General features: G+C 40.5%; 1 protein-coding gene across 3 annotated transcripts in view; it reads right to left on the bottom strand.

The window, feature by feature from the left end:
• DAPK1 (death associated protein kinase 1) overlaps window positions 1-14,433 on the bottom strand; it is a 193,887-nt gene that overhangs the window by 30,339 nt on the left and 149,115 nt on the right. For all 3 annotated transcript variants that reach the window (XM_077299572.1, XM_077299560.1, XM_077299570.1), the window contains exons 18-19: window positions 6,676-6,774; window positions 5,911-5,988 (exon numbers count right to left, since the gene is read on the bottom strand). In XM_077299572.1, coding sequence (XP_077155687.1) covers window positions 5,911-5,988; window positions 6,676-6,774 — 177 coding nt within the window. The remainder of the gene's footprint in view (window positions 1-5,910; window positions 5,989-6,675; window positions 6,775-14,433) is intronic.

Here is a 14,433-nt window from a genome sequence, read left to right as displayed (position 1 = left end):
GTTTAAAACAGGTAGTGAAATGTTTTACCTCACATAAAGAATCAGCTGTGATCCCGATCTTTAATGTCGGTATACTCTTTTGCCTCCTCCCCTGCCCAGGAGATGTGGTATGAGTAGACCATGATCCTGCACGGTCAGACACAGCGATTCCACAGTACACAGCAGGGGCACATTTATAAGGTTATCTCAGCACAGGAACATTTTATTTAAACAAATTCAATTGTGGAAATTATTATTCCAAAATCTATTGATTAAAATGAACTTTTGTTTGTGGGAAATCCCCTTTAAGATTTTGGATACATTTTCCTCGTCAAACTATACATATGTAGTGTTATTTTGCATGTATATACATTATTGTTAAAGCAAATATTACATTTTAAAACCCAGCAAAGTGAACAGAAAATACAGGATAGGTAATAGCTAGCTTCACTCTATTCTGTAGCTTTCACAACGTATCATCGCTGGCATTTTAACATTCACATTGATTGAACTTGATGTTCTGACTTGAGATGCCTGACTGAGCAATAAAACCTCAGTGGTCTTTGTCATGAGACAAGAAGAATAAGAGAAGCGGAATATTTTACCAGTACCTAACCACAACAGAGATATAACAAAACCATTGTTCGTACATATTAATATGTATATTATTACATCACCTGTGCATAGCTGATGACCCCGTAACCCTGCCTGTCATCCGGCTCAGCAGCAGATTTGTGCATTGTCCTGAATAAGCTGGGCAATTACCCCTCCTCACCGGGAGGGTCATGAAGTTAAATGGTCGTATGCAAAGCACAGTGTGCCTATTATATAGCGGATATCAAGGTATGGACAAGCTCATATCGCAAGAGGATTCAAAATTGCTTAACTATAATAAAATATATCTTGTAGCAGGAAGGTGAGCAATTACGGGAATTTCGCCTCGTCTTTTGTCCTTTGTCCAACAGTAAATACCGGAAGGCAATATGCTTAATATTGTAATCGTGCATAAAAAAGTGATGACACTGATCCTGTGTTTACTTCATGTCAGCTCGGATTTAGAGGAAAGCATAAATCACACGACCGACGGTAATATAGGCTGTTCAATCCTATTAGCGTCATGCCGTAAATATGGGCTGGGAGGATAAATGGGATAAGCATATCTTGACATCGGCTCAGCGGACCTAGACATTCCCTGCAGGAGAAATCACCGCAGTATAGTGCTGCACTGATGACATGTGAAGAATACTTCTCTTCTGTAAGGGCTGAGCACACAAATAGGGCTCTCCTTGCCAGTATGTCTGCTGGAATCAAACAAAAGCATCTAGATATTGGTAGCTAGAATTAATACCTAATATCACCAAGATGCACCTTCTGAGAATTGGTGCAACTCAAGACAATTGACCTTTAGGAAGTCTAAACATCTGGTAATGTCTGGAGATATTGCAGATAGCACCCCCTCAAAAGATTTAAAGAAAACACGTCAGCAGAATCATGCCGCTCTAATACGCGGCAGCAGCAAAAAAAAGAAGAAAGCTCCCTCATCAGTCTGACATGTAATTCTAAAGGAACCCAGGCACAGGGAGAAAAGTTGGCCGAACGGCTCACTTCCAGCTTCACACCCACCAGGCCTGGTTGATTGACACATTTTGCTCTATACATATAAAAAAGGCTTTGGGTGGGGGGAGATTTACTAGTTTGACCGTGACAGAGCCTGAGCTACATTAATTAAAGGGGTCATTGATCAGTTGCAGAGGTGACATCATATCAACAGCGCTGCTACCAATCAAGGGCTTGTGCTGTACAGTACAGACCAAAAGTTTGGACACACCTTCTCTCTTAAAGATTTTTCTGTATTTTCATGACTATGAAAATTGTACATTCACACTGAATAATAATAATAATCTTTATTTTGATATAGCGCTAACATATTCCGCAGCGCTTTACAGGTTGCACACATTATCGTCGCTGTCCCCGTTGGGGCTCACAGGCATCAAAACTATGAATTAACACATGTGGATTTATATACTTCACAAAAAAGGGTGAAATAACTGAAATTATGTCTTATATTCTAGGTTCTCCAAAGTAGCCACCTTTTGCTTTGATGACTGCTTTGCACACTCTTGGCATTCTCTTGATGAGCTTCAAGAGGTAGTCACCGGGAATGGTTTTCACTTCACAGGTGTGCCCTGTCAGGTTTAATAAGTGGGATTTCTTGCCTTTTAAATGGGGTTGGGACCATCAGTTGTGTTGTGCAGAAGTCTGGTGGATACACAGCTGATAGTCCTACTGAATGAACTGTTAGAATTTGTATTATGGCAAGAAAAAAGCAGCTAAGTAAAGAAAAACGAGTGGCCATCATTACTTTAAGAAATGAAGGTCAGTCAGTCCGAAAAATTGGGAAAACTTTGAAAGTGTCCCCAAGTGAAGTGGCAAAAACCATCAAGCGCTACAAAGAAACTGGCTCACATGAGGACCGCCCCAGGAAAGGAAGACCAAGAGTCACCTCTGCTTCTGAGGATAAGTTTATCCGAGTCACCAGCCTCAGAAATCGCAGGTTAACTGCAGCTCAGATAAGAGACCAGGTCAATGCCACACAGAGTTCTAGCAGCAGACACATCTCTACAACAACTGTTAAGAGGAGACTTTGTGCAGCAGGTCTTCATGGTAAAATAGCTGCAACCACTGCTAAGGACAGGCAACAAGCAGAAGAGACTTGGTTGGGCTAAAGAACACAAGGAATGGACATTAGACCAGTGGAAATCTGTGCTTTGGTCTGATGAGTCCAAATTTGAGATCTTTGGTTCCAACCACCGTGTCTTTGTGCGAAGCAGAAAAGGTGAACGGATGGACTCTACATGCCTGGTTCCCACCGTGAAGCATGGAGGAGGAGGTGTGATGGTGTGGGGGTGCTTTGCTGGTGACACTGTTGAGGATTTATTCAAAATTGAAGGCATACTGTACCAGTATGGCTACCACAGCATTTTGCAGCGGCATGCTATTCCATCCGGTTTGCGCTTAGTTGGACCATCATTTATTTTTCAACAGGACAATGACCCCAAACACACATCCAGGCTGTGTAAGGGCTATTTGACCAAGAAGGAGAGTGATGGGGTGCTACGCCAAATGACCTGGCCTCCACAGTCACCAGACCTGAACCCGTTCGAGATGGTTTGGGGTGAGCTGGACCGCAGAGTGAAGGCAAAAGGGCCAACAAGTGCTAAGCATCTCTGGGAACTTCTTCAAGATTGTTGGAAGACCATTCCCGGTGACTACCTCTTGAAGCTCATTAAGAGAATGCCAAGAGTGTGCAAAGCAGTCATCAAAGCAAAAGGTGGCTACTTTGAAGAACCTAGAATATAAGATATAATTTCAGTTGTTTCACACTTTTTTGTTAAGTATGTAATTCCACATGTGTTAATTCATAGTTTTGATGCCTTCAGTGTGAATGTACAATTTTCATAGTCATAAAAATACAGAAAAATCTTTAAATGAGAAGGGGTGTCCAAACTTATTGTCTGTACTGTACATATCAGTAGACCAGCTGAACTCAGTGATTGGCTGCAGGGCTGTCGACATGATGCCATCGTTGCAGTAGATCAACAATGACCAGAGTAGCAGTGGATAGAGTCAAGTCTTTTGGGTTTTATCGCACAACTTTCAAGGTTGAATTCACAGTACCAATTGGAAGAAGGAGTGGGTGTAATACGTAATCTTTTATTAGAGGTTTTTCACTTCAGCGAGTAGAGATAATTTTTGAGTTTTTTTATATACCGTAATACTTTGTGATTCATGGGACTTTCTGATCTAGGGATTTTACGTTTTTGTAATCTACGACATTACACAACTACTTTATTCCACAGAATGTTTAATTGGATCTAAGTGAAGGTAAGTAAAACTCAGTCTGTTATATACTCGAGGAAAGCAGCTGGCAAGGTCTTGGATTGGAGGTATGTGCCACCAAGGTGGCTAGTCTCAGTGATGTGAGTCCCAGAAAAGAAGGCATGCAGCTCATAAGTTGCTGAGAGGGTTTCTTAATGACCCCATATTTTTGGGTCTGGGTTTTAGGAGAGGCTAGAAGAACTGAATAGGAATGGACACACCCATATCTCCTCTCTGAGATTTGAAATGCCTATTTAAGGCAGCTGGGCTACCTCAGTGGTGGCTGTGTGTGGGGGTACAAAGACCTATTGTATGCTGGTCAGTCTTTGCCAGAGGCTGACTAAGGCTGGACATAATTTTGAATGGGTGCGCCTCCTCTGTGATCCCGTATTGCTGTATGGACTGTTTATTTTGCTTACCTTTGCTGGAGCAAAGGCTGTTTGTTTTCCTTTATCCTGAAGATTTATGAACTTTAATAAATCTACCTGTTTGCACCAAAAACTTTGTACTGTGCCTGTATGGACCCGGTGACTACTAAAGAGCGTGAATCCCACACAACACATTAATCAGCTTATAGACTATAATAGTGTAATGTGGAGCGGGGAGGTAGCAGTGGGTGAGGTACTATTCTTTCACACCTCAACACGCTACATGAAGGTGAAAGTCGTGGTTGGGTGTGTGGGTTTCATCTATGTGGGCACGACGCCCTTGCAGGCCGCATGATACCGATGACTTCGGTTGGCCAGGACCAGATGTTGAGAGGTTCAATGAGGGAGACCACCAATTGAACGTAAACAGTCTTTTAATATTCAGCAACTTGGGGCAAACTATGTGCAATAGATAGTGGGTGCATAACTTCATTAACATTTTCTTTAGTACATGGAGCATCTTCACAAACATTCTCTCCTTTCCTTTATAGGCATACTTGTTTCTGCCTCACAGCATAGTTATTTCGGGAGCTTCCCTAGTCCCCAATAACGAAACTACAGTCCAGTAAGTGAGAGTCCTGTACATCAATCTGCAGTTCCGCGTTCTTCTCCCCTTAGTTGAGCTACTTTTACCAGTGTGGCCTTTACTTAGCTTCTCAGCTGTTAACGCCTTGGAACTACCGCCAGGGGCACTCTTAGTCCTGAGTTCCCTGGTCCACCCTGGTCCATTACCTCGCTATCTTGCAAACTAGCGGCAGTACTGCTAGGCGTCCTGTCCTAGTACCCATTTTCAGTGCATTGATCGGTCTCTCTATTGTTTTTCCTTTCTCTGCTCAATATCACGCTATCCACTGCTTTGGTCTCCCCTGACGTCAGGGACACCCACTTCATACAACCCTGCTTACTGATCAGTCCATAAGTCTGCTTCTGCTACATGTCTGACCCCATCTAACCTCCTGACAGAAAACGGTCTGTCCCTTCACTTTATTCTCTCCCACTCTGGGCTAGCCCCAATTATTAAGCCTAACTCTACCTACTGTCGGTCAAACTACAACGCCATCATTACAACAATACGCATGTCTTCAAGGAGAACATAGACAGTATGTTTTAGACATTTTTAGAAAATAATAGGTGTTGTGAAGCTAGACCAGAAAGTCTAAACACTGTAACAGATTTAATATGCAGAATAAGCCACTGTGACACATTTGGAGCATTTTATGACTGTCAAGTCTAAGTCTATGCTATCTAATTTTTACACAGGATTTCTGTTGCCAGATATACAGTATTGCTTTTAACTTCACACAGAACTGTAAGATGCCACTTGTTGATTCCCGAATATTTTTCGTTTATATAGAAGGAAGATCGTACTAGGTGCAGGAAATCTTCATGTCTGAAAGCTGCAGAAATGCATTTAGTACCATAATATGTGGACAAGTGGTGGTGCTAGCAGATAGTCTGTTAATGCCAGTGGATGGAAACAATACATGTGCTATAACACTACAGAAGAAACGCTGCAGCTCACAATATAAATTATGGAGAAAACCTCATGTTGTTTGTGATTTTTTTATTGCATTGTATTCATTATATATTTCGAGAAATCCCAGAAACAGGAAAACACGATTACCTTTCGAAGCCTTGCTAGCAAACTGACAACAGGTTCATGCTGTTCAGCCTTGCCAAGATCTTCTGCAGTTTTGCCATCCTATCAAAAGAAATCATCAACGTAAAAACGAAAGCAGAGTCTTACGATTTTTCATGTTAGGCAAGATAACTGGTACTATGATCGAATCAATAATGGATCACTTAATGAGGCAAGATCCAGTAGCTACAGGCAGGTGTGCTTTATATCCTAAGATATGCCAATTGGGGTATAAATTTTAAAACAATTTTAATAGGCTGCTGCATCACCAAAGGGTGAGCTCGCAGTGAATAACTAATTATGAGTTTCCATACTTACAAATAACCTACAGTACAAAAAATGCTGAAAATAACACTGAAAAAAGGTGCAAGTTTCGATTATTTCACAATAAAAAGACTGATTACTTTAAAAAATAAGTACCACCCTTGGGCTGAGTATTTAGGATATTTCACTTTCGCCCGATTCATTAAAAAGGGGTTTGAACTGCAAAATCACAAGCCCACCCCATAAACAAAGGTGGCGCCTTTTGCGGAATAAGCCAGCCATGTTTTTCTAATCTGATAAGGCGCTTGGAAAGGAGAAAAATAAAAATGAATCCAATTAAGACATCCATCTTTCACATTGCTATGATGAATATTGTTTTTCTAGGTTTTAGTGATCCTGTCCCAACAGTGACCCATCTAGTTTTAGTTGATCTATTACCATTGTATTACTTTTTTTGTACTGTTTAGAAACAATTTATTTCCTTACCATAGTCAGTGCCTCCACATTGGCACCAGAAAGGCAGAGATATCGAACCACTTCAAGGATGCCATTGTTTGCTGCCAGGTGTAGTGGGGTACGGCCATACTGTGAGAACGTAAAGTAAGCCACAAAAATATAATGATTATTTTATACCATCGCAAACAGCCAATAAAACCAATAAAACCCAGCAGTCTCAAGTCCTTTCAAAGTTCAATTCACAGATGGAGGAAGAATGAGTAGGGGTCAGCCATAATATTTGATTAATTGCAACTTCACCCACAAGGGAGTATAGCTTTGGAAGGATTTTGGATCATATAGATATATAATAATACTTTATGATTCACAAGAGATTCTGATTAAGGGATTTTACATTTTGGTAATCTCTGACATTTCACAAACACTTTATTCCACAAAATGGCCTTGAGGTCAAATGGCTATTAAAATAGACACCGATATTCATATAAACTGAAAACAGCAAAGAAATAAGCATAATCATATATAAAAATCAATATGTATAGCCAAATTTTTTTCAAATGTCAAAATGAAGGGGTAAATCGGTATTGGAGGCTTTTACCAGTAATAAAGTACATCGTCTAATGACCATATTCAATATATACAGGTCCTTCTCAAAAAATTAGCATATAGTGTTAAATTTCATTATTTACCATAATGTAATGATTACAATTAAACTTTCATATATTATAGATTCATTATCCACCAACTGAAATTTGTCAGGTCTTTTATTGTTTTAATACTGATGATTTTGGCCTACAACTCCTGATAACCCAAAAAACCTGTCTCAATAAATTAGCATATTTCTCCCGTCCAATCAAATAAAAGTGTTTTTTAATAACAAACAAAAAAAACATCAAATAATAATGTTCAGTTATGCACTCAATACTTTGTCGGGAATCCTTTGGCAGAAATGATTGCTTCAATGCGGCGTGGCATGGAGGCAATCAGCCTGTGACACTGCTGAGATGTTATGGAGGCCCAGGATGCTTCAATAGCGGCCTTAAGCTCATCCAGAGTGTTGGGTCTTGCGTCTCTCAACTTTCTCTTCACAATATCCCACAGATTCTCTATGGGGTTCAGGTCAGGAGAGTTGGCTGGCCAATTGAGCACAGTAATACCATGGTCAGTAAACCATTTACCAGTGGTTTTGGCACTGTGAGCAGGTGCCAGGTCGTGCTGAAAAATGAAATCTTCATCTCCATAAAGCATTTCAGCCGATGGAAGCATGAAGTGCTCCAAAATCTCCTGATAGCTAGCTGCATTGACCCTGCCCTTGATGAAACACAGTGGACCAACACCAGCAGCTGACATGGCACCCCACACCATCACTGACTGTGGGTACTTGACACTGGACTTCAGGCATTTTGGCATTTCCTTCTCCCCAGTCTTCCTCCAGACTCTGGCACCTTGATTTCCGAATGACATGCAAAATTTGCTTTCATCAGAAAAAAGTACTTGGGACCACTTAGCAACAGTCCAGTGCTGCTTCTCTGTAGCCCAGGTCAGGTGCTTCTGCCGCTGTTTATGGTTCAAAAGTGGCTTTACCTGGGGAATGCGGCACCTGTAGCCCATTTCCTGCACACGCCTTTCCACACCAGACTCAGTCCACTGCTTCCTCAGGTTCCCCAAGGTCTGGAATCGGTCCTTCTCCACAATCTTCCTCAGGGTCCGGTCACCTCTTCTCGTTGTACAGCGTTTTCTGCCACATTGTTTCCTTCCAACAGACTTACCATTGAGGTGCCTTGATACAGCACTCTGGGAACAGCCTATTTGTTGAGAAATTTCTTTCTGGGTCTTACCCTCTTGCTTGAGGGTGTCAATGATGGCCTTCTTGACATCTGTCAGGTCGCTAGTCTTACCCATGATGGGGGTTTTGAGTAATGAACCAGGCAGGGAGTTTTTAAAAGCCTCAGGTATCTTTTGCATGTGTTTAGAGTTAATTAGTTGATTCAGAAGATTAGGGTAATAGGTCATTTAGAGAACCTTTTCTTGATATGCTAATTTATTGAGACAGGTTTTTTGGGTTATCAGGAGTTGTAGGCCAAAATCATCAGTATTAAAACAATAAAAGACCTGACAAATTTCAGTTGGTGGATAATGAATCTATAATATATGAAAGTTTAATTGTAATCATTACATTATGGTAAATAATGAAATTTAACACTATATGCTAATTTTTTGAGAAGGACCTGTATATATACTAGCTGAAGAGCCCGGCATTGCCTGGGCATAGTAAATATCTGTGGTTAGTTATAGCACCTCACTTCTCTTATTTTCCCATCACGCCTCTCAATTTTCCCCCTCACATCTCTCATTTTCTCCCTCACACCTCTCATTTTCCCCCTCACTCCTCTCATTTCCCCCCTCACACTTGTCATTTCGACCTCACATCTGTCATTTTCCTATCACTCCACTATTTTCCCTCACTCCTCATTTTGCACTCACACCTTTTCATTTTCACCTCACACCCCTCATTTTCCCCTCAGTATATACATGTTTGTCATCTCCCTTATATATAGTATACACCTGTATGTCATCTCCTGTATATAGTATATACCTGTATGTCATCTCCCCTGTATATAGTATATACCTGTAAGTCATCTCCCCTGTAAATAGTATATACCTGCTGTATGTCATCTCTTCTGTATATACTATAGACCTGTAGGTCATCTCCTCCTATATATAGTATATACCTGTATGTCATCTCCTATATACAGTATATACCTGTATGTCATCTCCCCTGTATATAGTACCTGCTGTATGTCATCTCCTCCTCTATATACCTGCTGTATGTCATCTCCTCCTCTATATACCTGTGTCATCTCCTTTTATACAGTATATACCTGTATGTCATCTCCTCCTGTATATAGTATATACCTGTAAGTCATCTCCTCCTGTATATAGTATATACCTGTGTCATCTGCTCCTGTATATAGTATATACCTGTGTGTCATCTCCTGTATATACCTGTGTGTCATCTCCTCCTGTATATAGTATGTACCTGTATGTCATATCCTCTTGTATATAGTATATACATGTGTGTCATCTTCTGTATATAGTATATACCTGTGTGTCATCTCCCCTGTATATACAGTAGTATATACCTGTGTGTGATCTCCCCTGTATATAGTATATACCTGTATGTCATCTCCCCTGTATATAGTATATACCAGTGTGTCATCCCCTCCTGCATATAGTATATACCTGTGTGTCATCTCCCCTGTATATAGTATATATGTGTGTCATCTCCTCCTGTATATAGTATATACCTGTATGTCATCTCCCCTGTATATAGTATATACCTGTGTGTCATCTCCCCTGTATATAGTATATATGTGTGTCATCTCCTCCTGTATATAGTATATACGTGTGTGTCATCTCCTCCTGTATATAGTATATACCTGTGTGTCATCTCCCCTGTATATAGTATATACCTGTGTGTCATCTCCCCTGTATATAGTATATACCTGTGTGTCATCTCCCCTGTATATAGTATGTACCTGTATGTCATCTCCCCTGTATATAGTATATACCAGTGTGTCATCTCATCCTGTATACAGTATATACCTGTGTGTCATCTCCCCTGTATATAGTATATATGTGTGTGTCATCTCCTCCTGTATATAGTATATACCTGTATGTCATCTCCTCCTGTATATACCTGTGTGTCATCTCTCCTGTATATAGTATATATGTGTGTGTCATCTCCCCTGTATATAGAATATACCTGTGTGTCATCTCCTCTTGTATATAGTATATACATGTGTGTCATCTCCTCCTGTATATAGTATGTACCTGTATGTCATCTCCCCGTATAGAGTATATACCAGTGTGTCTTCTCCTCCTGTATATAGTATATACCTGTGTGTCATCTCCCCTGTATATAGTATATGTGTGTGTCATCTCCTCTTGTATATAGTATATACCTGTATGTCATCTCCTCCTGTATATAGTATATACCTGTGTGTCATCTCCCCTGTATATAGTATATATGTGTGTCATCTCCTCCTGTATATAGTATATATATGTGTGTGTCATCTCCTCCTGTATATAGTATATACCTGTGTGTCATCTCCTCCTGTATATAGTATATATCTGTGTGTCATCTCCCCTATATATAGTATATATCTGTGTCATCTCCCTTGTATATAGTATATACCTGCTGTATGTCATCTCCTCCTCTATATACCTATGTCTCATCTCCTCCTGTATATAGTATATACCTGTATGTCATATCCTCCTGTATATAGTATATACCTGTAAGTCATCTCCTCCTGTATATAGTATATACCTGTGTGTCATCTCATGCTGCAAAAAACACATCTGCATCTCTGGCTGCTATGGGCATAAAAGAGGACAAACTTATGGTGTGGCCACCATCTTCCCCTGACCTGAACCCCATTGAGAACCTCTGGAGCATCATCAAAAGGAGTGTATATGATGGCGGGAGGCAGTTCACATCTAAGCAACAGCTCTGGGAGGGTATTCTGTCCACATGCAAAACAAATGAAGCACAAACCATCCAAAAACTGACAAATTCAATGGACGAGAGAGTTCAGAAGCTTCTTTCGAACAAGGGGTCCTATGTGCAAATGTAACATCACCTAGAATAAAGTTTCCACTTGAAAACTGTTTGATTTCATTTTGTAATAACTTGATAATGCTTACAACTTCACAATTGACCATTTTTTTGTTCAAAATAAAAAAAAATGTTGAAAACTCTGCTGTGCATAATAATTTGGAACATGCATTTTGAGTGTTTATTTTTTTTAAAAAGATACTGTTTTCATAGGCAGTTTGTTCCAAAACATTGCAATTATACTAGAATAGTAGATGACTGGAAAATAACAATGACTGCAATTCAGATAGGTAATTTAGAGAAAATATGAGGAAATATTATTTACATAATAATTTGGAACACAGTGTAGTATATACCTGTGTGTCATCTCCCCTGTATATAGTATATACCTGTATGTCATCTCCTCCTGTATATAGCTGTATGTCATCTCCTGTATATTGTATATACCTGTAGGTCATCTGCTCCTGTATATTGTGTATAGCTGTATGTCATCTCCTCCTGTATATAGTTTATACCTGTATGTCATCTCCTGTATATAGTATTTACCTGTATGTCATCTCCTCCTGTATATAGTATATATGTGTGTGTCATTTCCTCCTGTATATAGTATATGTGTGTCATCTCCTCCTGTATATAGTATATACCTGTGTGTCATCTCCCCTGTATATAGTATATATCTGTGTGTCATCTCCTCCTGTATTAGACCGCGTTCACACGTTATTTGGTCAGTATTTTTACCTCAGTATTTGTAAGCTAAATTGGCAGCCTGATAAATCCCCAGCCAACAGGAAACCCTCCCCCTGGCAGTATATATTAGCTCACACATACACATAATAGGTCATGTGACTGACAGCTGCCGTAATTCCTATATGATACATTTGTTGCTCTTGTAGTTTGTCTGCTTATTAATCAGATTTTTATTTTTGAAGGATAATACCAGACTTGTGTGTTTTAGGGCGAGTTTCATGTGTCAAGTTGTGTGTGTTGAGTTGCATGTGGCTACCTGCATGTAGCAACTTTTGCGAGATGAGTTTTGTGTGGCGACATGCGTGTAGCAACTTTTTGTCTGTCGAGTTGCATGTGACAGGTTAGTGTAGCAAGTTGTGTGCAGCAAGTTTTGCGCGTGGCGAGTTTTATGTGCGGTGCGTTTTGAATATGTGCAAGTTTTGTGTGAGGCAACCTTTGCATGTGTTGCAACTTTTGTGCATGTGGCAATTTTTCCGCGTGTGCAAGTTTTGCATGTGGCGAGTTTTCTATGAGGTGAGTTTTGCACATGTGGCGAGTTTTGCGTGAGCCTAGTTTTGCATGTGGCGAGTTTTGCGCGTGGCGAGTTTTGAGCGGCGACTTTTGTGTTTCATCTTTTATGTGGCGAGGTTGGTGTATGTGTGGTGAAATGTGTGCTGAGGGTGATATATGTGTTCAAGCACGTGGTAGTGTGTGGCGCATTTTGTGTGTGTTCATATCCCCGTGTGTGGTGAGTATCCCATGTCGGGGCCCCACCATAGCAACTGTACAGTATATACTCTTTGGCGCCATCGCTCTCACTCTTTAAGTCCCCCTTGTTCACATCTGGCAGCTGTCAATTCGCCTCCAACACTTTTCCTTTCACTTTTTCCCCATTATGTAGATAGGGGCAAAATTGTTTGGTGAATTGGAACGCGCGGGGTTAAAATTTCGCCTCACAACATAGCCTATGACGCTCTCGGGGTCCAGACGTGTGACTGTGCAAAATTTTGTGGCTGTAGCCACGACGGTGCAGATTCCAATCCCGGACATACACACATTCATTCGGCTTTATATATTAGAGATATATAGAATATATATATATATATATATATATATATATATATATATACACATACATACATACATATACATATATACATACAGTACAGACCAAAAGTTTGGACACACCTTCTCATTTAAAGATTTTTCTGTATTTTCATGACTATGAAAATTGTACATTCACACTGAAGGTATCAAAACTATGAATTAACACATGTGGAATTATATACTTAACACACAAGTGTGAAACAACTGAAATTATGTCTTATATTCTAGGTTCTTCAAAGTAGCCACCTTTTGCTTTGATGACTGCTTTGCACACTCTTGGCATTCTCTTGATGAGCTTCAAGAGGTAGTCACCGGAAATGGTTTTCACTTCACAGGTGTGCCCTGTCAGGTTTAATAAGTGGGATTTCTTGCCTTATAAATGGGGTTGGGAATGGGATTTCTTGCCTTATAAATGGGGTTTGGACCATCAGTTGTGTTGTGCAGAAGTCTGGTGGATACACAGCTGATAGTCCTACTGAACAGAGTGTTAGAATTTTTATTATGGCAAGAAAAAAAGCAGCTAAGTAAAGAAAAACGAGTGGCCATCATTACTTTAAGTAATGAAGGTCAGTCAGTCCGAAAAATTGGGAAAACTTTGAAAGTGTCCCCAAGTGAAGTTCCAAAAACCATCAAGCGCTACAAAGAAACTGGCTCACATGAGCACCGCTCCAGGAAAGGAAGACCAAGAGTCACCTCTGCTTCTGAGGATAAGTTTATCCGAGTCACCGGCCTCAGAAATCGCAGGTTAATAGCAGCTCAGATTAGAGACCAGGTCAATGACACACAGAGTTCTAGCAGCAGACACATCTCTACAACAACTGTTAAGAGGAGACTTTGTGCATCAGGCCTTCATGGTAAAATAGCTGCTAGGAAACCACTGCTAAGGACAGGCAACAAGCAGAAGAGACTTGTTTGGGCTAAAGAACACAAGGAATGGACATTAGACCAGTGGAAATCTGTGCTTTGGTCTGATGAGTCCAAATTTGAGATCTTTGCTTTCAACCACCGTTTCTTTGTGCGAAGCTGAAAAGGTGAACGGATGGACTCCACAAGCATGGAGGAGGAGGTGCGATGGTGTGGGGGTGCTTTGCTGGTGACACTGTTGGGGATTTATTCAAAATTGAAGGCATACTGAACCAGCATTGCTACCACAGCATCTTGCAGCGGCATGCTATTCCATCCGGTTTGCGTTTAGTTGGACCATCATTTATTTTTCAATAGGACAATGACCCCAAACACACCTCCAGGCTGCGTAAGGGCTATTTGACCAAGAAGGAGAGTGATGGGGTGCTACGCCAGATGACCTGGCCTCCACAGTCACCAGACCTGAACCCAAT

Source organism: Ranitomeya variabilis, chromosome 1, assembly GCF_051348905.1.
Source record: "Ranitomeya variabilis isolate aRanVar5 chromosome 1, aRanVar5.hap1, whole genome shotgun sequence".
In the NCBI taxonomy this organism is placed as follows: Eukaryota; Metazoa; Chordata; class Amphibia; order Anura; family Dendrobatidae; genus Ranitomeya; species Ranitomeya variabilis.
The sequence above is the reverse complement of the archived record's forward strand: the minus strand, read 5'-3'. Positions and strand labels throughout refer to the sequence as shown.